The sequence below is a fragment of the Thermobia domestica genome, chromosome 16 (assembly GCF_964235325.1).
Source record: "Thermobia domestica chromosome 16, izTheDome1.hap1.1, whole genome shotgun sequence".
Lineage (NCBI taxonomy): Eukaryota > Metazoa > Arthropoda > Insecta > Zygentoma > Lepismatidae > Thermobia > Thermobia domestica.
This window is the reverse complement of record NC_137469.1, coordinates 126,180,467-126,205,524: the sequence shown is the minus strand read 5'-3', so window position 1 is coordinate 126,205,524 and position 25,058 is coordinate 126,180,467. Positions and strand designations below refer to the sequence as shown.

The following is a 25,058-nucleotide window of genomic DNA, read 5'->3' as shown; positions in this document are numbered from 1 at the left end:
TATTTCATTGCAATTGTTTTTTATTTTTAAATTAGAATAAAAAATAAGCATAATGATTTATCACGGGGGGGGGGGGACCCGTGATAGAGCTTGCTTCTCTGTGGGAAGGAGATCAATAATCACAGAAAAAATAACACGGTATTTTATATTTACAAATAATATCTATGAGTGTGCCGCGAGAATTCAAGTTACACCTGTGCGGTGTCGCAAGTTGAAAAAGGTTGGGAAACGCTGCTCTAACGTTACATGAAATTGTAAGAAGAACTCGCTCCTTTACCGTTCACAGTTGTAACTGATTATTGAACATCGTTTCTTAATGGTTGTATCTTGTGCAGTTTCCTCGTTACTTTGTGGGTAAACAGAGGCATTCCAAAAAATACGTCAGTGTGAATGAAAGTTTTCTTTCTTATTAAAGATTTATATAAATGAAGATAATAGTAAAACGTTGTGAATAAACACAAACTATATTTAGATGAAAGGAGTCAAAAGTAGGTTAAAAAAAAAAAAAGAAAGAAAAAAGATTATGTATAGGAGAAATGAGTTAAAGTAAGGGAACCATAATTGATTTGTGTCTCATTTAAGAATTGAATTGAAGTCTATGTTGTAGAAATGAGAAATGCAAAATGCTGTAGAGACTACGTATATGTACCGGTACTTACCGGAAACGTACATAATGGGAATATGAATAGAATGATGGAAGTAATTAGCTCTAAACTAACCTAATATTAACAGAAATGAACAAGGTTGTTACATTTTTTCAACTCAACATAGGCCAGAAATATTGTCTCCCATTGCACCTAGGTAGAAATTAGTAGCCGGTTTCCATGGTGAATGGTTTCCGAATCTTTTTATGTTGCTCTTTGTGAAGATATAGTCTTGTTCCAAATGTAACGTGCTCTTGAATATTTTTAATTGTATTTTCGTAGTTTTTCATTGATGGAAGTTACTATACTCATAAGCAGGGTTGGCAAAAACCGTTGGTTTTATTGAAGAAAAAAAAAGTTTTTTTTTTGGTTTAAACGCGGTTTTTTTTTAATTTTAAACCAGGATTTTTTGTTTAAATAATTTGATCTATGTATTTATATCACATATGGACAGGAATAAGCTTATTTCGCCTTGGTGTTAGTATGCAACAACAGGGTTATGCTCGAAGGGGTCACATAAGCTTAAAACGGAATCCAAACCGCTTCTCGGCTTACACCCATGAGAAATTGTCCTCCATTTGAATTTGAAACCGGGACTAATTGGCCACAAATGCGATAGTCTGCCGACTCACTCACGAAGGATTCCTGATAAAAATACATTGGACTAATCTGTACATATTTGTTAATATAATCGTCAACAGTCATTTCAGAAGGACAAAAAGATAAACAATTGCACAAGTGAAACCACTATACAGAATTACATATGGACAATTTTAAAGTGTTACAGAGTACAGAAGAGCTGATTTAGGCCAAGTCAGTTCACTACGACTTTTATTAGTCCAAGTTAAAGAAATATAAGGACTTTATGTGCATATCAGTAAGAAAAATGAATAAAGATACGAATTATTTGAGTCCACTTTGGCTCTGACCCATTTATACATAAATAGTTACCAAATATTCTTATGATTTCAATAATTGCCTCTCGTGGGGTTTGTGTGACCCCCTTCCAAAAAAGTACGGCATTTCGATGTATTTTATCAATAGTAAACTTTATTAAAACGAAACAATGTTTAGAATTTCCCTTTGGTTGCATAACAATAATAACAAACTATAAAAAAATCACAAAAGAAACATCCATGAAGTTACATAAAAAAAAGGTTGCTTTTGTAATATAATCTTTGAGTAATGAATGTGGAATTTAGGTCTGAATATAGTACGAGTAGTATATGGGAGTGAAACGTGATAACCCACAAATGTGTGTTCATCAAGATTTTACGAATAGTTACACTTTTACGAACATTTTTCGTTTTTTGGTTTAAATCAGTTGGCTTTTTTTTTTTTAAAAAAAAAACAGCTGGTTTAAACCACCTTGGTTTAAAACAGCCAACCGTGCTCATAAGAGAGGGAAATCAGAAGCTACATGATGTCGAGTGTGAATGTGCGAAAAGGAGGACTGAACGAATATGACCATTCTTTCATTCTTTAATTTATTGATTTAGCTAGCGGAAATACTCGTTTTTCGCGTGGAGAAAGTAAATTATGGAAAATCTTTGATCTCTCTTCCCCCTCCCCCCCTGTAGATACGCATTTCAATGTAATTGTGATATTAGAAACTCATAAAGATACTTTAACAGTTAGATTAAAATGAGTCTTTCTCTGCGTTTAATAAATGTTCCTGGTAAGTATGTTAGCACAATGGCGGATGGTGTACAGTTATCTTCAGAGTGTTCATGTGGAAAGAAATAAGAGCAGACCGTTACAGACTACCGGTATATTAAAAGACAATTAGACATCATATCTTAATATTCTTCTATCAGTATACACATATTCAAGACTCCTTTCGTCACTTCCTCTGCGTTTATTGTTCCTCTTCACTGATAAACGTATGATACAGGAATATTTCATTCCGGAAAATCTTCCAACTCGAATAAAATGAAAATTTATACCATTTTTATTCCACTGTTGTATTGGACAAACGTTACTAGGTTGCTGTAATTACTTGACGAACGTATGGAATATTTCGAGTATAACATCTTGGACATACTCAAACACACCCAATCGCCCAAGTCTTTTTTCACAGCTCGGTCTTCATATTGTTCTTTTGTGTCTCAACAATGGTGATTCAGGAATATTTCGTAAATTACCTTTGTTGACATACAAGAGAACAATATGAAGATCATATTGTGGAAGAAAGAAAAAAAACTTGGACGATTCTGTATGTTTAAGGATAAGTGTCGGAGTGTTAGAATAGAAATAAAGTAAAATTAACTGAGGATGACTAGGTGAGTAATTTGGAAGAAAAACAGAGTGGTAGAAGTCCTGAAAATATGTTACAATTATTCTTGTGTTTATTAGCATTTGAGATAAGTAATGTTTTATATCCATCCAATACATCATGCGCGTATGAAATTAATTTACGGAACACTGAAATTATAACCAAGAGTTCTCATTCGCTATTCCAGCATTCTTCTGGTTGGACTTAGGTCGCGGGATTTGATCTCGTAACTTTCTGGTTACTAGTGACGGACGTAACCGTGTATCTATATTAATTAGTTTTCAAAATGTGACATACATCAGTTCTTGTAGTCTTACTTAGTGGTTTCTAGAAATTTCACCTACCAATGAAGTTATCGTGAAATTTCATTGTATATCTGCGTACTCTTTAAACATCTTCCATGCTAGATATCAATACTTAGTTCAATTACTGAATACGTTCGGTGAAGCGATGTGCTCTTCGGCGATTTCGTATCGAGAACGCCAGATTGAGTACAGGAACTCATTCCTTCATTTTCATAGTGACTGGGGCTGTCTAGAACATTGAGAAATGAAACACTTAACATTTAAAGTTATTCACATCTCATCAAAATTTGCATTGCAATAGTCTATTCACATGAAGGCTTAATTTTCATTTCAGTGAATGCTTAGCCAGGCAATTTGTAACAGAGGAGCCAGTCTTCACTTCGGTGAAAACTGCGTAATCAAAATTTAAGCTTGCCTTTTCACAGCAGGTATATAGCACTTGAAATTGTCATATCTCAATACATTTGCGGAAGATAGTTTACAAGTTATGTTTTTGCAGATTATACTGTATGCATGTGAGAACACGATATCAAGGCTGCATTATTTCATTTTCCTTTGGGACTTGTTCAGCTCAAAGTTACGTTGATAGTCTGTGTTCGGAGTTTTGGAAGACGTTTATTTCCAAATAATCTATATTTTTACATTGATCTTCTGTCTTGTTTGCTACGCGATCGGATATCGGCCTGAGATATAAGCACTTGGTAAAATAATAATAATGATTCTCTAACAGCATATAAACTAATTAAATAGGAAACGCTAACGCTGTATCCAATAATGATTATTTTTTATTTCATTTCGGCTGTCTCTGAGACCTTCGTAAGTAACGCTACCTCTTGTTAATTTTCTTTCGTTTCACACTCATTCTTGAAAAGGGCTTTCTTGAAATATTTGAAGAACACAGTCATCCGGCTACTGGTGAGCTTTAGCTTTAAATATGTTCTGCCATCTGTACGATGCATAGCGAGTCCTACGTACAAGATAAAAATACTTTTTCACCTTTCCACACTCAGTTTTTCCAGTAAAAGAATTTCCCTATGTAACTTTCGTTAATTTCTAGTAAATTATACGCTGAAATTTTGAATAGTGAAGCCTTAACGTTTTGGAATTCTTCGTTAAATTACTTAATGCTAAGTATCTGCTTCTTTTAGCAGCCTGTATTCCGAAAGAGAGGCCATATGTTGGTGCATGACCCACGAAGACTTTGGGGAGAATAAAGAACTAGAATTTATTTTTGTAATGTGGAGAAAATATTGTGAAATTCGTTATGAAAGAAAAGAAAAAAAAATAACGGCTTTTGTTTGCTTTTAATTTCCGTGTGTAATGGCATCCCTTTCATGATCTAGACTGTCTTTATCTAGTTTGAGTAGCGGGTCTTTTATCCGAATGATAAAAAGATTCAAGGGATGGCATTATACAGGGTGTCTACTGACCTGGAAAACCTTGAAAACCTGGAATTAGCCTGGAATTTACTTTTGTACCTGGAAAACCTGGAAATAGCCTGGAATTGGACGAGGAACCTGGAAGTTTTAAAATTGTTTTTGGGGTTGATATGGAATAAGTATATTTTTGTAAAATGCAAGGAAGTTATATACTACAGTAAAAGCCAATAATAACTTATTCAGTGGAGACGTAGTTGTGAAAGACAGACAGACGTGAGCAGAGTGCAGGCGGTGAATGTTTTTGGAAAGTATGTTGAGGGTACAAGAAGAGACTGAATAAGATTTTATTTGTTTGGCATGGTCGTTGTGAATAACGGTGACTACAAAAAGAGCAAAATTAGTCCCCGATGATGAGAGTAAGGTAATTTAAAAAATTAAATTTCATGATCTATTAAGTTTGTGTCTTAAGAATCTACATTTCAGTCAGTTTTTTCTTTTCATCTTGTCACTTAAAGAAACTATCACTTGCCGTATGCATTCCCTAATTATAACCAGTTTTTGTTAAGAACTATATAAAATTGTATTAACTTATACGTGTTACAATAAATGTCACTCTGCTGAATAGACCTGGAAAAAAAGGGAAAATAAACCTTGAAAACCTTGAGAAAACCTGGAATTTGAAAATGAACATTTAGTAGACACCCTGTTATAGCTAAATTAGAAAAAAGAAAAATCTACATTACAACTAATTTCACAATAATTTTTGCACAGTACAGAAATAACAAATTCTGACTAGTTGTTCTTCTCGATGCTTTATTAGGTCGTTGAGCAACAGATGATTTTTATTTTCGTAGCACAGACTACTCAAATACGCAACATAGTTATTAAGTCATTTAACAAAGAGTTTTAAAACGTATGGTTAAGATTTCAATGTTCAAAATTAACAGTGTATATTTTACTAACAACAATGAAAATTACACAGGAAAGAAGAGATTTTCAGTCTTCAGTTCGACAAGCGGAATTGGGAAAAGAGAAATGTGTTTTTATTTTGTAAACAAAACTCAAGTGTGCGTCGTTGGGATGGAAGGACATGTTTCTTCAAACATTTGTAATTAGTTTTCTCAGCTCATCAGTAGCATACATTTGTAAATAGTTTTCTGTATTCTGTTAGTGGCATTAGAAAGTATTAATTTTCAAGAACAGTTGTCTATTAGTGAATGTGTGAGTATCTGCTAATGATAGTACAAAATTTAAAAGATTTTCAGATGACTCTGTTTTCATCAAATATCGGCAATGAATACGTAAGGAAAGAAAAAGCAACAGAAGGTAAGGCCCGAGAGAGGACCGAAACGAAACAAGAAGAAATAACCATTATTGATGTATACAAAGTTAGTGCTTGTTATTCAATTACAGATTTGTACCCTATAGCATCTGTTAGCAAGCATGTAAAGTAATTGATACATGAATTAAAAAGTAAGTTGCATATCTTAGAATTCCACAGTACACAAGATCATGTGAGTATGTTGCAGACTTGTGGAAGTGATCGGCTCAGAAAGATTGTAAATAGGCCTAGTTTAGGCGCTGCATGGGCATAAACGTAATATGACCCTGAAACCTAATGAAACTAACACTGTCTTAGGGAATGCCTAACTGAGGATTTACGGAGGGTACATCCCCGTCTCAAACAAAAACAAAAGGAGTCGTCAAGTATTGCCACTATTACAAAGAGTTAAGAGATTTTCTTTGTTATCAGGAGAGAGACCAGACAGGCTGACTTGCTCTGCCCTTGAATAATGTTACCGTTAGATCATGAGCTTCGAGGAAAAATAAAAAGTTACTTTTGTCTGTGTGCAGACAATTTTTATATATCTGCCTGATGGAGTTGCAACCTTACATTCTTTTTTCACTAGATCAAGAGATGGAAGTGTCAGTTCTGTAGATCGTTTGCAAGATGCGGCTGAATGTTTACAACCACAAATTGCAATAAATCGTATTGGGAGGACGGGACCACCATACCTCACTGAGTTTCGTGTTTCTTAAGGAATAATTTACCGGTAATGCTTGACACATGGGAGATAATTCAATAAGAAATAAGAGAACTCGCTAATGTTCTAAGTATGTGTTTTCCACTGATATATTTCGGATTCTCACAATATTATAGACGTAAGACATTTCCGGTATGAAATATCTTCCATATCTTAGTAAGAGCTCTTGATGGTTTCATTATTGTCCGGAGCTGAAATATGTGGCTAAATAAATAAATAAAATACATAACAAAAAATATTAAAGTTTTTATGTTTCTTAATTTGTTATTAATTTATGCTGATGAATCTAATTATAACTTGATTTATCAAGAACATAAAATATATGTATTATCATTGAATTTACATTTTTATTTTCAGAATTTTGTAGCATGGAGCCATTTGTTACGAGGATTGGTGATGTAACAATAGAACGTGTGTTACCAAAGCAAGATAGACGGGAGAAGGATGAGACGAGGAGAGACGAAAGTGTACCTGAAAATATGGACCTCGAAATCTTCTTGAAGCCGCCTCTGGACAAACCAGAGGAAGCTGGCGGGAAAGTTGGCAAAAGCGATGTTGGTTCGGAAGCTGGGGGTTTATCTGAAGATAAATCTGGTGAAGGTGATGGCGAGCGACGGGAGAAGAGAAAGCAGGATGGCAGTGCTCAGGGATCACAGAAAAAGAAGAAGAAAAGGGAGTTGAAGCCGGGGGAAGATGGTGGTTCGTCGTCGGACAGTGATGATAGTGACGGTGTGTCTGATAGTGGTAAACCAACGATGCAGCGAAAATTATCTAACATGAGAAGAAATATTCGAGAGGTGATGAACGAAAATCAGCTCGATGAAGAAACTTTAGCGGCACAGAGACAAGAATTGGAACGTCTTCGTCGTGTACAAGAACAGCAACGTATAATTCGCGAAGTGCAAAAGCAAATTATGCTCAATAAACAAAAACCGAGAGTAATATCGCTGTTACAGTCGAACTCCTTATTACGCCAGTGTGTACCTTCAGGAACTACCGTTGCTAGTACCTCCGGCAATGCAACGCAGGTGAGAATTCCTTCCACAGTATTAGTGAAATTGGCCTCCGGGCAAGGTAATAAAAAAGTGGTTGAATTGTTAACCGTGAAAAAGACTGGTATTAGCAAGCCTACCTTGAACAGAACGCCCGTGACAGGACCTGGGAATAGAACTATAGGGTTTGTGACTAAACCAAGGTTAATTCCAGAGAAATACTCAGAGAGTGAAGAAGAGGAGGATGAATCGGACTCTGATGTACATACCTCTTCAAGTAGAGATGGCAAATCCAGTGAAAAAGACTCGTCAACAGATGGCGGAATAGCAAGTTCAGGGAAAGCTAAAAGAAAAGGTACGGTAATTTTAGTTTCTAGTTTCTTGCAATTATCTCTTAAGCAATCAAATATCTATTCTAGTTCGCACTAAAAATGTAGTCAGTAATTCTCTGTGATAAAGCTTGAAGTATTTTCGTCTGATATAGACACCACAATAACACAAATTTAATTTGATGTAGTTGTCCTTCTGTATATTGTCCCTTTTATGCCTATCTGTATAAGTAACTTACATCTGAGAACTTCTCATTTGATTAAAGATGAAGAAAAACATTAAATCTTGCTTTTTGTTCATATGTGAAAAACAAGTTGCCGAAATGTGGAGGACGTGAAAATCAAATTATGAGCCTGATGATGGAATTAGACAGTATCGTGTTAGAAGCTCCTCTTGACGTGTGCTGACTGAAAATGGAAGGGGGGGGGGGGGGGAGAGAGAGAGTGGAGGTTTTGAATTTAAAATACAAATGTTATCTGCGAGAAATGGGTTCCATAACGTTTGGGCGCAGACATTTGGACGCGGCCGTTTGGGCGCTAAACCTTTTATCCGAATAGGTTTACCTACCTACATATTTTATAATGTATTTCATAACTAGAGCCCGTACGTTTAGACACAAAAATATGAAAATAGGCACCGATCAGAAAACGGTATTCACGAAGAAATTAAATATCGACTAAAAACAGGGAATTCATGTTATTATTCAGTTCAAAATCTCTTATCGTCGCGAATTCTGTCGAGGAATTTGAAGCTTTAAAATATATAAAACTATAATTATGCTTGTTGTGCTGTATGGTTGTGAAACATGGTCGCTTACGCTGAGGGAAGAACGCAGGCTGAAAGTATTTGAGAATAAAATCCTGAAACGAATATTCGGAACCAAAAGGAACGGAAATGAGGAATGGTGAAAATTTCATGATGAGGAACTGCATAATTTATACCGTTCACCAAATATTGTTAGGGTCATCAAATCTTGGAGGCTCAGGTGGTCAGGACATGTAGCGAGAATGGAAGAAAGTAGGAACGCTTTCAAAGTTTTAACTGGAAGTCCAATCGGATAACGACCATTAGAAAGACTCTAGGCGCAGATGGAAGGACAATATGAAGATGGATCTCGCAGAAATAAGAATACAAAATAGAAACTGGATTCAGTTGACTAAGGATAGAAGTCAGGACACCTTTTGTGAACGCGGCATTGAACCTCCGGAACCGCAGCATTGCCAAATATCAGGAACTTTCGTGAAAAGAAAAGTGTTACGTTGATATACATTGCTGTACTTTTTACTTAATGCTTAAGAAACATTGTTTAGGATTGAAATAGGTTAACGATTGGGAATTAATTCAAAATTAAAACCCAATACTTTCACTTAAATGGCATAATTAACATATAATACTAATTCCTAATGTTTTTTCTTCAGTTCGCGACTTGTATTATACGAAGAAAAAGATTTGATTTAAATAAAAAAAATCGATTTAAATAAAAAAAATCAACAAAAATGATTTTTTTGAAAAAAATCATGATTTTTTTCCCACTCTGATTTCATTTCATTATATATAATATGCAATGTATCACTATTTTTACCGTGTTAATACGTTCATGTAATGAACAGTACCTTCAGAAACAATTTCAGATTCTGCGGCTAGTTGAATTAGTTGTAGTAAGAGGTGCTTTTCCGATGAAGTTTCCACTGTGTATCATACACTTTTAAATTTGCTGTCAAAAAATGGTATGTACAGCCAGCTCTTGATGCCTTTTCTAAAATAGTATGAATATGAGAAAGGAATCTAGCACACATCCTCTTGAGTTGAAGGCCAGTAGAATGAAATACTTGGATCAAGCGGGTGAATTAATTTAACCTCGGCATTTCCTTCTGACCTGCTAATGTCATGTATTACCAATGAACCACTTTTCTCCTGAGACACATGCAACATAGCAGCAGGTATACAGTTTAGACACAACATTATCAGACAGCACATGTGGTTTCAGTTTCAAAATTGAAACTAAAGAATTCTTTCTATCCTGACTTATTTTCTTCAATCCAACTTCGTGTTGGATAGTGGAAATACACTATGAAAACCTCTCCTGCCCGGAATAGTTTTTGCTTGCATAAATTGTGGCATTAGGTTTGAACTAATGTGTTTTGTGCCTCTGTTTACAGTCTTATGGAAAATAATGCCACCAATGTGTGCACTGCTGTAGGCAACACTTTAACAACGTATGTAGTTTAATCTTATAATGGTCGTTTAAGGCTAGCTTTTGAAGTAAGTCAGTTGACTGTGCCACCGATTCTATCACAAGAAGACTTGCCGTGACTTGTGGCAAAGAATGACCAAGAAGCTGTCAGCCCCGAAATCATTCTTGTGATGGCATAAATTGACGAAGTTTTGCAGTTTTTGTATTGCGTAGCACAACCATCGCTGAAATATGTTCAACACAAGATAATTACCGTATACTCTCGAGTAATGTCCGTACTTTTTTTTTACTAAAATCGCAGTGTCAAAATGCAGGTGCGGATATGATGCAGGTCGTTCAAAAAACGCGCAATTTTCAGTCACATTTATTTCGAAGTAAATTTCATTTTAAACTTCATACATAATATCGGTAAATAATTAAACGAAAAACAAATGAGGACCACTAATTGAAACAAATTTATGGCATTTAAAATCAATAAACAAATTATTTAAATCTTACCTTTATTTTCTCCAAGAACATAATTTTCAACCACGCCAGCACACACTTGATGTAAAGTCAGAAACACAACACAATCATAAATGTAAAAATATTGAAATTACTTTTACTTGTAAGCAGTTTTTTCCACTCGAAAGAAACAAATGTTAATACACAAGCAGTTTCGGCACTTTTGTTCCTTCTGTTTTTCGCTTGTCATCTGACGAACTGTCGGTGAAGTCCGAGCCATTATCGGCATTTGCTTCGTTCACTTTATCTTCCCAAAGGAGATCGTCTTCCGATCCATCATATACGTTTGATATACCAGTTACCTTAAAACTTTTAACAATGAGGTCACTGGATATGCTTTTCCACGCAGCAGGAGTCCACGTACAAACTTCTGAGATTGACGCCCTTCTTAGACGTTCATTTGTACCTCCTCCACCAGACGGCATCCAATCACGGTAGCTGGGCCTGAATGCAATCTTAAATGGATTGTTGACGGTAACATCAAGGGGCTGAAGAACTGATGTTAGGCCTCCTGGAATTACAGCAAGATCAGTTCTCGAAGTTATAAGATGTTGCTTCACTGCCTCTGTGAGATGCCCTTTGAAGCTGTCCAGAACAAGAAAACGTAGCCGTTATAGTGAGCCAGTTCGCTTACACCACACACATTGTAACCAGTCCTAAATTAAAGCGGCATCCATTCACCCGTTTTCTTGAATTCGTACTACAATTCCAGGTGGCAATTTTTCTTTCGGCATGGTTTTTCTTTTGAAAACCACATACGGTGAGGTTTTTTTTTTTCCATCTGCAGTTATGGCTAACATAACAGTAGCGCGTTGCTTTTCTTATCCACTCGTGCGATTTGGTACAGACTTCGCCCCACGATCATTTATTGTGTAGTTATCGGGAGCATGAAAGTAAACGGGTGTCTGATCGGCATTTGCAATTTGCGAGGCTAAATATTGATTAGCTTTGTGCTTTGCGATTAGGAGGCGATGAAAGTCTTATTAACTTTGTTTCGTAATCGCTAGGCATTTTTTGACAAATTCTTGTACGCCGTCGAAAGGGAAACCCATTCCTCTTCATCATTCTTCGCATCCAGCCTTCACTTGCCCTGAATTGCGAAGTAGGAATTTCTTCTTCTTGTGCTGCAGCAAGAGCTTTTATTTGGCACACTTCCCGCGTCACCGAATAACCCTGCGGACGCATATCACGGACATATGAAACCAATTTTTGCTCGATGTTCGGAAACTTGCACTTTCCACCACGAAACGCGCGACGGTTTTTGTTTGTTGTTGTCAGTTCGTCTCTTTGCTTGCACCAGTTGCGCACGCATTTTTCATTCACCTTAAATTCTCTTCTTGCAGATCTTTTTCCTTTTCTTGCGAAAATTCAACGACTTTTAATTTAATAGCCGCTGTATAGCTGCTGTACTTCCCCATAACTTATTCTACCCACGCCACTTACTAGCAAGACAGTCGATCGCCACTGTTACAATGAGTGAAAACTAAAGCTTGAAATACGCGATTCATTAGAGGATGGAAGGAGGGGAAAGGGATGTCGTTTTAAAGCTAGCATTTCCTCGAAATCCAAGATGCAGGTACGCAGAAAACGTGTTTGGACTGCACTTCGTTCTTATCTCTGTTTGGTGACCGGATTTCTTGTGCCGACGTTATGACTCACGGACACCTGCACGAGAATGTAAAGAAAAGTTTCTCTTTTAAATAGTGTCTGGTGCCAGAAATACGAAAATGTGCTTTTTTCTTTTTTAAAAACAGTGCTCCTTCGTGGCTAAGCGGTTCGCGTACGCGGCTTTGACGTGGGAGATCCGGGTTCGATTCCCGGCGGGAGTTCATGTGGATTGGATTCCACGTTAATCAGTAGGTCCACGTTTCATATAGCCTCGCTGGTGAACGGGACGTTAAACTCAAAATCAACTCAACACAACTCTTTTGTAAAAAAGAAAGAAAAAAAGCACGTATTTATTATAGATATTATTATGTCTCATACACTACCGATACTCAATTATTATTCTAGGAATTATTATTAAGGTTGGATTTAAGGGATTGACTCAAAACACATAAAGAATATGTAGGTAGTATATAAGTTATTTTATTTAGTTTAAAATTATATTTTACACAAAATAAAATAATTCAGAATTATTTTGTATAATTTGTTCTGAATTTTTAAATAGAGTGTCTGGTGCCAGAAGTACGAAGATTGATACCGTATTAGAAATACCACAAGACGTAACTTTGATTTTCAAGCTGTGATTTTTAGGGTGCGGAGATTACGTGGGTCACTTTTTTTCCCCAAAACAATTTCTCTGAAGTTGGGGTGCGGACATTATGCGAGCGTATACAATACTCTTTAATGTAAGTGGTTATTTCTGACTGAATTTTGTACACCGTTGAACTATTGTGATCTAGGTCATCTAATAAAAAGCAGTGACTGCTTGTTGTAATGCATCATTATCTGGACTTTTGTAATACATCACAACCGGCCTGTACAGCGGCCTTGAGTCGTATGCGTGTGCTTCTTTATGAACAACAAAGGATAGATTTCACTAAAATCCAACAAAACAATAACTGCTGTAACACTGATTGTTCCTTTCAGGCGTTTTAAATAAACTTGACTGTTGTTTTGTGATATATGCGTGTTGTACAAGGAGTTCAAGCTTTGACACTACTGTTTTTATAAAATCATCGACACTTCTGTTCTGTCGGTATTGACCCACCGGTGATATTCAATACATTATCTGGATTACAATCCAGCTTACTGGGGAGATATCTGGTAAAGGACAGTGTTCGCATTGTCAGAGCGTGCAGGCAGGATTCTCATCATCACATGCAAGAAATGAAATAAATTCTCTGTAGATACCGTACCTAGTGCATGAAGAAGCAGCTCGACATTTTGATGGATGGCGCAGACACATAGTGCATGAGTTTCCAAATTTCCTGCCAAAACATATCATTTTGGGCGTAGAGTACAGAATTTTGAAAACCCTGTTTTGAATTGAGGATACTTTTCCCTAAAGGAACAGTAAAGCTCACGTAAGTTGCATAGCAGAAGCCTCTTCTGTTTATACATATTTCTGGATATGCTGAATCCATCTTTAATTACTGACATAGGTAGTTTCTTCCCTTGTGTGGGATGAGGTACTGCACAGATTCCGTGTTTCAATATAAGTTTTCAAGCCTGCTGAACCATATACTCTGAAACATCAAATTCGTTAGCAGCCTTCTTTCTGGCCGACAATTGAGGGAGCAATGCGAGAATTTGGTTGTCTATTCACTGTGGGCAACTTCTGCTTCATTAAAGAAACCAAGTAATCTAAATTTGTAGACTTCTGTTCCAGATTATGCTCACGTTTGTCATTATCGTTGCTTGAGCTATCATCAAATTCAACTTCAAAACTGGATATCTTGTCTGCTATAGTTTCTGCAAGCTCCTGTACTTTACGTTTTCCATATTTAGGTCTTTAGTACGGAATGCAGCTTCAGTGGTCACTTTTGTAAACCTTCTAAAGTTCTCAAATAGAGCTCTAGTTTCTTCTTTCATTACTTTAGCGTTCAGCACCTCAGTGATCACTTCCTTCTGATTTCTGAGATAAAATTTCAACAGCTTGCAGAATGTTCATATTTAACTTCTTACACGATATATTTTCTCTACAGATTAAATGAACATTTGCCTTGTCTGCTACTTTTTTCCAGTACTGTAAAGTGATTGTATGAAGAGAATGCTTAACTGGAACGTTATGTAATTTCGTGGGGTCGCAGCATGATCCCTGAAGTAGTTCATACTTCCTTAAATACAATGCATCGTAATGTCAACAGATTGTCTGCAGATCATATTTTTTAGATATACCTATCCTTAGCACAAGAAGGATTTGTTTTTCTGGCGATAATGTTTCCACACTTGTAATTCACTTGCTATTTGTGTAACTCACTACGATTTTGCCTTCCAACAGAACATAGCTAGAATTTGTAACTAATGGTCATAGTTTTATTTCAAATACAGAGCGCTGTAACGATTGAACCATTTAACTCAGTACACCTTCTTTGAATCTGATTCAACCCAATTATCGAATTACCTACACATTACTTAGTGCCGCAAGTAAAATTAATTATGTTACACAACAGACTGTACTAGCAAATCAGTGTTGAATGCACGGTACTGACATATTCTTCCCCATCTCTAGCCATCTGAACCCACTGCACCAAGAGGACGGCTTTTATAGCATAAGCCATTCAAGATAGTTCGAGAATGTTTTGAAAGGAAAAGCAATGTAGAATACAGTTCTACAATATTCTGCAAAATTCGAAACTGTTCCAAAGCATTCTAAAATATTCTGAAAGTTTCATATTCTTCTTGAAGGATCTAGAATATTCCAGTTGGGGACAGAAATAAAGTATCCAACATCCAAACAGGTATCAAATTTCTCAAACACTTAAAATAGTAGGTGTCGTAGGATGTCTAAATTAATGCAGATAGACTCTTAAGGCGGCAACACTATTCAGCACATTGCCTATAGCCTATGTGCATATGTATTACTGAGCATCTCAAATATCTACCTATTTTAGCACCGAATATTAATTTGCGTTGAACATGTAAAATTTGGTTTTCAAAATAAATAAATGAATGAGCAGAGACACTTTGTATTTATTTATTTATAAGAAGTAAGTGTCCGGTAAGTTGCATCTCTGTACTTGGGTCCCCTCCTGTCAGAGCTTTACGTTTAGCTGAAGACAGAAATGACCACCAAAACACCTGCACCTTTCTTGATAATTCTTGTTTAGTGATGCTGTGTTTTCGCTTCATAAAAATGTAAGTTATATTTTTTTTTAAAAAAAAGTATTTTTCGAGATAAATTTGAATTGTGTGTGTTTACCCGGGGCCAATCCAGAGGAGGCCAAAGTTGATGCGAGGGAATTTTCCCGACCTTCTAATTTTGCCTGTTCAAGTACGTTATGGAGCCCGATACATAGCATCTCTGGAAAGCTTGTTTCATGCTGAAAACAATGAACTATAAACCGTGACTTTCCAATGAACAGTGTTGATATAGTTGCTATTTCACCGCGAGTCGACGATTTTCTTTATACTAACAGGGTTAATGGGCCCCAGGGACTTACTCCGTTGTCCATGGTATCTAATTTTTTGTGCATGAACATATCTTTGTTACGTTTATCGAATGGACTAGGTTTGATTCGGATGTCCGGATGACATGCTCATGTTCGTTTCTTGTCAGACTTGAAAGATCTGGAATCGAATAATAATAATAATAATAATAATCGCTGAGGTTCCTTTCCACTGAAGGAGGCTTCATACGTATTATTTATAACGCGTAATATACCAATAGAAAAAGATATTGATGTTCAACAGCAGCTTAACGCATTAATATTCTCTCTCTAAGTTTTTGGGTAGTCTCCAAATTACCTGCACAGTAGCGACAACTATTAGCCTGATTGCGAACTATTGGAAATTAGCATGACTGAAAGACGAAGACATCTTGCGTTTCTTATGAAGATTAAGAATATATAAATAATTACACCTAGACGTTTATGCAACGTTTCACTATTAAATGTTTTAAGCGGGGCCGCGGTGGCTCACCTCTGGTAGAGCGTTTACCTCTGGTGCATGGGGTTCCAGATTTAATCCCAGCTCCCGCCCAAGTGAACTTTGTGGTGGACAAACACCGTGTGCATGGGTTTCCTCGGGGTTCTTCCGTTTCCTCCTACTTTCTTCCTTTCTCATTATCACCGTCTCCTTTAGCCTAGCCGGCATAAGAGTGGGACGTAAAACTGGAAGATTTCATATTAAATGTTTTAAAGTTTTGATATGAGCGTTACTGGCAGACATACCTTTTTGTTCTATAATGAGGACAACAATGTCGGGTGTTCTAAAAATGGCGCCCACGGACCACAGAGCACTATTTTATTCAGGCCAAAATAAAACGAAAATGTTATATGATGGTATGCCCTCCGGGATCATCTTCAGCCGTTATGGAGAATCCAAATTTCACAATGTGGCAACGTCACAGATTAACTTGGAGCTATTAGCATTACTCTACGAATATAACAAGCAGTTGAATCAATTGCTACATTAATAAGTGATGCTAGTGTCAATCAATATCGACTTTAGCTGCCATCTGGAAAGAATCGATATTGGGACATTGTCACATAGTACAATTTGTGTCTTCAGACGAGAACTTGAAAGGTATACAAGTATATGTATAGCTTTATTTTGACTTGTAGAATAATGCTCTGTGGTCTGTGGGTGCCACTTTTAGAATACCCGATATAATGACAAGCAAGGAGCCATACAAATAAAATTACTTCTTATTTTTATGTAACAAGGAAATATTAGGCTTAGTGCATATTCAATTAGAATTATATCGGTATAATGAAAATCGATAATTTTGAGTCACTAAGAATAGTCCATAACATGTATCGATACTGTACAAAGTAGGTAGCAAACGATTAATAATAATAATAACTGAAATGGCTATGTTTATTTTGTCTTCTTTAAAGGCTTCCAAAATGAACATTGTAGGTATCCTCAAATCACTTCTGATTTCGCTTCATAATTACTATTAGTACTTAACAATAGACGAAAGTGTAATATTTAATAATTCTCATTTATTTTTAAAATCCCACATATAAATTTGTAATGGTAAGTGGATAGGTACCTTGAATCTAGTTAACAAGTGATGTTATACAGTCCGCAGAAAAAAAAAAAAAAAAATTGCAACATGAACATGTAAGTTTATTGTGAAACAACGAAGTCTTTTGTTCCAAAATAAGTATGCAAGGGAGGACGCCGAGGTTTCTCCTGGCGTGATTCGTGCTATTTAGACGTTATGTTGATTCCCTGCGCTGTTAGGCGTAGTTTCATAATAAACTTACATGCGCATGTTCCAGGTTTTTTGCTGCGGACTGTACCTCAGATGTAAATTTAATTTTACGTGTCTGTAAACTCCTATAACACTTATTCTCAGTAAATACTAAATATAATACTTGATTTTGTAAAGCTAAAATTCCAGTTTCTATAAGGAACTATTGTTTTTTGATTTGTTCTTTTTGTTGCTGTAAGGAATCCTTGTAATTTTCTTATGCAATGCTGGTGATTATCCGTTTCAGATGTAGTTACTATCAGTAGTAGCGATGAGGATGATGATTGTATTCTTATCTCTGAACCATCTGGAGAGGAGAGTGAGGCTGAAGAGGACCCCAGTAACTCTGGTATGCACACGAATGATTTATACAATGTACCTGATGAGCAAGGCAGAGTGTTGGTGAATGTTGGCCATCCTCCGAACGAACCAGACATATTTCTTGCACCGCAGATTGCAAGGGTTATCAAACCACATCAGGTTAGTTATTTTCATTACTAGTGTATAATTAACATAATACGTGCTGTACTTCGTATTATTACAGAATGCAGTAATTTTACCCAGTCACTAAATATATTTCGAGCTTTCTATATTTTTGTTATTATTTTGGCAGTAGTATCGTTGGCGGTCATCATCGAAATACAGGAAAGATCCCAGTGAGTTTGCTGGAAAGTAATGAAAGAATAGTCTAGATCAGTGATGGGCCACAAACACAGTCCGCGAAGAAGAATTAAGAGACTGTATGTTTGTTCCTTTCTTTTAATTCCATTCGTAAGAGGAAGGAACTGAATGTCCACTAAAAAAACCTGAATTGGGACTTCACTTTAACTGAAAATGTTTTATTTAACCTTTGATTACCAAGACCATTCTGTAATATAATTCCAGTTCGGCGCTGTACCACCGGCTTCCACCCACTGCTTGGACTGCTTTTTCATTTCTGGCGTGAAGTGGTGAACCCATGTCTCATCCACTGTCACAAATCGCCGCACAAAATCGGTCGGATCCCTTTCGGATCGGTCCAAAGATTGCTGCGAAAATCGTTTTCGCATTTGCTGTTGGTCGGCAGTCAGCAAATGCGGCACCAATCTTGCGCAGAGCTTTCGCATCCCTAGTTCTTTGTGCAAGATGTTTCGCACCCGTTCCTCCGATATCCCCATATTCTCAGCTATCTCACTGGCCTGTCGTCCAACACGATATCATGCACTTTTTCGATTGTTTTCGGTGTGTTTGCGGTTTTCGACCTTCCTTCACGTGGGTCATCTTCGAGGGATGTACGACCACGTTTAAATTCAGCTGCCCACTTTTTAACGGTTGACATGGAAGGAGCAGAGTCCTCGTAAACTTTTGTCAACTTCGGATGAATTTCCGTAGGGTTAATTCATCCAAAAAATTGATTACCGCACGATATTCACGATATTCAAGTTTATCCATTTTCACAACTAACACGCAAGACGTCTAACTGCAACAATGCCTGCAGACAAACTACTTGAGAGAACAAGTTGACACTTGTTATACGAACTACTGAAAAGCGCCCATGGCAAGAACAATAAAATTTTGCTAATTGGAGTGCCATCTCTGGGTCAGGCCGAGAACTTTTCACCCCTCCCTCGTATATATATATATATATATATATATATATATATATATAAATGAAAACTACTTACGTTAGAGAATGGCTTTTCTATTGTACAGTTTAATACTGTTTACTGTAGAGATCCTACTTCGCAGTAGTCCATCAAAGCCTGTACATAAGATCTTCCGTATGTCTCTGAATTATCACTCATAGTTTCATCATCTGTTGCGTCTTCACTGCCGTTATCACTGTCTTGCAACGATGTCACCAGTTCTTCTTCTACAAGTTTTCAAGTAAACCTTCTCCTCCTTGGAGTTCAAAATTATTTGCCAAGTATGATCCACGACTTCTTTTTTACTTTGCTGGAGTAATTTCTTTAATCGCGTCCAATATTAAACCGCGAACACTTTGCATAGTGAATGTCTTGTTGTTTTCCGCAACATAATCATAATTGTGCCCAAATCAACTCATGTGGGTTGTAATGGCAATGATACGGGAGCAACCTGATAAGCTTTATGTCCTATTATCTTGGCTACCCCATCGATCTCAAAACCTTCTACCATGTCTTTGTAACCTAGAACAAGCTGGAGTAATTTAGCTTCGTTCATTGAAGAACAAAAGCGAGGAATTCGATTTTCTTCAAGTCATTTTACCAACACTTCTTTCCTTGTAGACGTGGTAGGCGCTCTATTTACCTTTGTATTGTGAAACGATGCATTGTTCAAAACAATAGTGGAGCGAGGAGGAATATTCGCGAGAAGAGAGTCCTGAAACCATGACAAATGTCATTTCCTCGTGGTAGTCCACTGCTTTTCTCGACTGGAAAAGAAGCATGCATGTGGAACAAACTCATTTATTGACCCTGCAATTCTTCCGGAATTTTTTTCCAGCATAAGTTGTGCAAAATTTTTCTCAGACTACTTTTCCCTTGCTTGAACATCCCACTTTTCTTCCAGAAGTTTTTTTTCTTGTTGGGCATTCTTTCCTCTTACAATAATCGTAGATATGACGCCGAATAGAATCTATGTCAAAATCATCCAAATTTGTGACTCTACATGGTCTATTACGTTTTTTTCCCAGGGGTAGATAAAAGTTTCCGTCGGTTGAGCTTGGTCTTTCGAACACTTCTTTTTTATTATTATTTTCTCAGTTGTAGGCCTGATGTTTAAAGCTGGAGCTACTCTTTCAGTCACTTTATTGAATGGCAATAAAGCATCGTTCTTTTTCGAAATATGTCCCAAGTTCCCGTCCTAACACAAATTCCCGTGCCTGACTTGTCAAGGACATTCCCTTTCTGCACTTCTTACGCACTTCAGTCATTGTGTTCATAAACACACACACACACACATGTTAAATTTATATGTTAGGTCTATTTGAATAATACGAATACAAACGTTTCATTGAACGTGAAAATAACAACTATTACACAACAATATTCACACCAATGCACTGAGATGATATCAGCACAAAAAATCAAAACATCTGACAACAGAAAAACTTTCACAATAATGTGTAGATATAAATGCAACAACACTGTCCTGTTACCATGGAGACAACCTAGTGTTCTCAAATGTGATTTTGTGGATCTAAACCTATCCTCCTCTTCGCATATTGATTTAAAAAAAAAATTAAAAAAATAAATAAATAAATAAATCTACGAAAAGACAAACATAGCTGGACCACGTTCGTTACTTTCCGACTAAATTCAATTTCTAAATCATCATTATGAAAAGCTCATAATATATAGACTGTTTGTTTTTTTCCGATGTCGACAAACTTCCTACAAGGACTACTAGAAATTTTACAAATTTCAACTTTACATTCCAAACCAAGTATCATTATTCTTGAACTATAGAAGAGCCATATACACAGTTGCCACCCTGCTCGCTTTCAGTTCCACGAAAACCTACTCCCTGCGGCGACAGGGAGAGGTGGACCGGTTGTTGTTCCACGTAATTCCCCTTATATTTCCGTAGCAATCTTGTCAAAAGGACAGAATTGTATCAAAGTGGAAAAAGAAAAAGAAAAAAAAATATTACTGTGGCAACGTGAGGCCTAGTGGAACTACGTTGTGCTGGAACGTTGAGAAGGAAAGTACGATTATTTTTAAAACATCTAGTTTGTAAATATTTCAACTTATAATCTGATTCAATCAATGGTAAAATAATTCTATTCCTTCATCGTTCTGTCGAGTGTTCGCTTTGATTCTAGTTGCTATGACAGTTCGCAACACTGTCGTCAGCTTACACGATATTAGATCTGTCAGAGCTCAGTTTATGATGGCCAGTAGAAAGAGACAATAATCACCCAAATCAAGATTTGGATTTCAAAACTTTGCTTAAAAACGAATTGAATCAATAACCAGAAAACAGTCCATGCAGTTTTTTTAATATATATATCTTGCTTCTTTTACTGTTGAAAGAGCTTCATTATTGGGAGCATAGTTCTAAAGTTCTCAATAATGAATGAAACAAAAGTAATTAAAAACTGCACTGATTGAATTATTTTAACTATTATTTCATTCTACAGATTACATTCGAAAGGTAAGAGAAATGTGCTGCTGTCTATCGGCTATAGTCGAGCCTTTACGCTGACCTGAAACAGGAAGCAGGATACATAGAACAAAACAAAGATTCGGAAATGCATAAGTTACAACATTCAGCACACTGTCGCGTCAAGAAGGCAGAGGTCCAGGAAAAATAGCCCCCAAATACGGTTCTTACTTTGTTCTGGACGCCAATGCATTATACATTTAGCCATCACTGGTCTAGATAATAATATGTTATAAAATGTCAGTTTCGGGGCGTCATCAAGCCGAAAGTATTTTTAGGTTGGAATTGTTTCTGTATGATAATTTCTTATGCGATATACATAGCCACTGGAAGAAAATTTACCCCCCCCCCCCCCTTAAAAAAATGGGGGATGCCAAATCATTCTCCGGAAGGAATTCAGTGTGTTGAACATACGGAAAGGGAAAGTTTTTACATATACATTGGAAGTTCATCCTGAAGGAAAGAAGAGTCGTTTTACTGTTACAAGGTAACTGAAAAAGTTCTTGTCGTTCTAGACCAGTGATAAACAAAGAGCAATACAGTGGACGGTTCATACCTTTAGTTTTCAAGATAATCTCCCTCAGCATCCAACATCTTTGCCCAACGTTTCTGTAACTAGACAATACCCTTGTGATAAAACTGCGGTCGTGAATGCAAAGAAGTCCGTGAGTGCGTTCCACAGATCTCCCACATTTGCGAAAGATCTCCCACGAAGATAGATCTCGGGGATATGAAACAGATGGTAATATGTTGGCGCAAGATCCGATGAATATAGTGCATGGCACAGTGTATCCCAGCCAAGTTGCTGAAGGGTCTCCCGGGTCCTCTTTGTCACATGTAGCTTGGCATTGTCGTGCGGGAACAGCACCCTTGTGATCACCAATACCGGCCCCTTCTGCCGTAATGTACTGTGCATCATTTACAACTACTGAGAGCAGAGGCTAGCAATGATGGTCTGACCAGGTGGAAGGAGCTCGTCATGCACCACTTGCCGACAGTTCCACCAAATAGAAAGCATAACCTTTCGTGGGTGTAGAAGTGGTCTTGAAGTATGAGGAAAAGGGTCACTTGGCGACAACCAATGTCTGTTACACGTGGAAGTGTCATAGAGGAGTCACTTTTTGCCACCAGTGAGCAAGTGATTAAAGATAGGTGTGTTCAGGTGCCGAGTGAGCAAATATAAACAGGCTTTCACTCATTTTTCCTTATTGACTACCGACAATGTGTGGTGTATCCGCTTTCTTAACTTGTTTGACTTGTCTACCCCATAGCGGTTAGCGTACGCGCCTTTGGTGTGGGAGACCCGGGTTCGATTCCCGGCGGGAGCTCATGTGGTTCGGATTCCATATTAATCAGTAGGTCCTGTATAGCCTCGCTGCTGAAATGACGTTAAAATCAAATCAAATCAGTTCTCTTTCCCATGCAGGTGGAGTCTGACTGTTTCAGCTGAGAAATGGAATCATTCTGTAATTTCATCACACGCTGCTTTCAGAGCCTTGTCGTCCAACATATGTGGTTGTCCACTGCTAAGTTCATCCCAAAGGCTCATATCTTCTTAAAGGAATTTCTGGAACCAATCCCTGGCGGTACGTGCGTTCATGGCACTCTTCCCACATGCCTGGCATATACGGCGACTTGATGCGACAGTTGACAGGCCCACTTTAAAGTCATACAAGAAACACACGCGAACAAGTGCTTCGATAGCATCATTTCTCTTGACACTGGATGAGTTATGACTGCTGTACGTACATAACGTGCCTGTATTACTGAAGGTCGATGGTTAGACTAACTCCCGATTGCTTGGCAGGCACGTGCGTCATTTCGTTTCCGCTCTATGAGCACACGATTAATGGGATGTCAGAAACGGCAAGAACTCTTTTTTGTTACCTTATATTATGTATTTTCTGTGAAAGAAAAAGAATAACGTGTATATGGAGGCTTTTATTCGAGTATGGAGAAGCGTTGGAAATATTATCTACGGTAACACATGGAGACATTTGTTAGTTTCAAGTAAAAGTCTAGAATGTATTGATTTATTAAAATTCATGACTATAATTGCAGTTAAAATTTTTTTTAAAGGATAATTTATTTTAATTAAATTTGGTTACATTATATAATAGAGATGTATAATTGTTATTATAGTATTCGTTCAATTTATCACGATTGGGAGGACTGTTTAATATCTGGATATGGTTTCTTGGAATTTGTTGCAAAAGTTCAGCTTTAATTTCATCAGTAGGTCGGAAAAGTTAGGCAGTTATTTGAAACAGATTGTATGAATTTTAAAAATTTAAGTGTGAGTAATGAACGCAAACAAAGAGCGTTAAAACTTAATCTTCGTCCCATGATTGTGCCCGACAGGCTAAACGAGATACAAAAAAATGGGTGTTTGGTTGTATTGCAGTTTAGTGTTATTTTCAGCATTGAGGAGGCTGTATGAGACGTGAACCTATAGCTTAACATGAGATCCTAACCACATGAGTTCCCACTGGAAATCGAACGTGCGTGTCCCGCGGCGTGTACGTTAACCATGTAAACACTAGGGAGCTCACCGAGAATGAAATGTTATGCTATGCTAAGTAGCACTTATTCCTAATGGGGTTCACACTGTTAACTGACACGTTCTAGTATTTATTATATTCGGTATCTTTGGCGTGGAAGACCTGGGTTAAGTTCCCGGCTAAAGCGTATGTGGTTCGAATCCACGTTAAGCTGTAGATCTTGCATAGCTTCCTACTGAAAGGTAGGCTAAACTCGAAACTATCTATATATTATTATTCTTTCAGCGTTTCAGGCGATTAGATAGTGCAAACTGGCCGAAAACGTCCTATTTATTAGATCGGGGATACTAAGATTACACGTCAGTCTGTAAAAATTCTCAGATCACTCGTACCTTGAATTCTTTCTTTGAACCTTCGGTTTCTTTGAATGCAGAATGCAAGTTGTCAAAACTGCTATTCAAGTGGACAAAGGACTCAGAATTTTTGAAGAATATAGGAAATGATCAAATAAAAGAGGTTACAAGTGTAAAAATTTGAAGAAGCTATTGTCCATGTAAAATGGTAAAAGTTTGTTTGCCAGACGTGATGCAACAAAGAAACTGAATTGCTTATGTTCAATCTATATGCTACAATAAATCCGAAAATTATGTGCTTGTCAATACTAAAGTAATGCTAATACACTTTAGGAAGTAAGTGTATGTTGTTTTATTTTTTTTTTCTCCTTTTTGTTAATTAATGCCAAATAATAAATATTTTGCGCACTTTCGGCAGATTAAAATATGAACAAAGTTGTTTCGATTAATTTATTTTATGATTAATAATTTTGTTCAAAATTTGTTAACATCTTGCAAAGAAGACTTGGACTGAAACTAATTTCTATGCTATGCTGGTAAGTC

The 25,058-nt window shown here is 36.9% G+C and overlaps 1 protein-coding gene across 2 annotated transcripts in view; it reads left to right on the top strand.

Moving 5' to 3' along the window:
- Positions 1-25,058, top strand: part of LOC145673398 (uncharacterized) — a 125,171-nt gene that overhangs the window by 3,207 nt on the left and 96,906 nt on the right. The window contains exons 2-3 of one of the 2 annotated variants that reach the window (XM_081743060.1): positions 7,006-7,995; positions 17,790-18,016. In XM_081743060.1, the coding sequence (XP_081599186.1) occupies positions 7,017-7,995; positions 17,790-18,016 (1,206 nt within the window). In that variant the 5' untranslated portion in view covers positions 7,006-7,016. Of the gene's footprint in view, positions 1-7,005; positions 7,996-17,783; positions 18,017-25,058 lie in introns of both variants that reach the window. The other variant, XM_081743058.1, reaches the window with a different exon arrangement.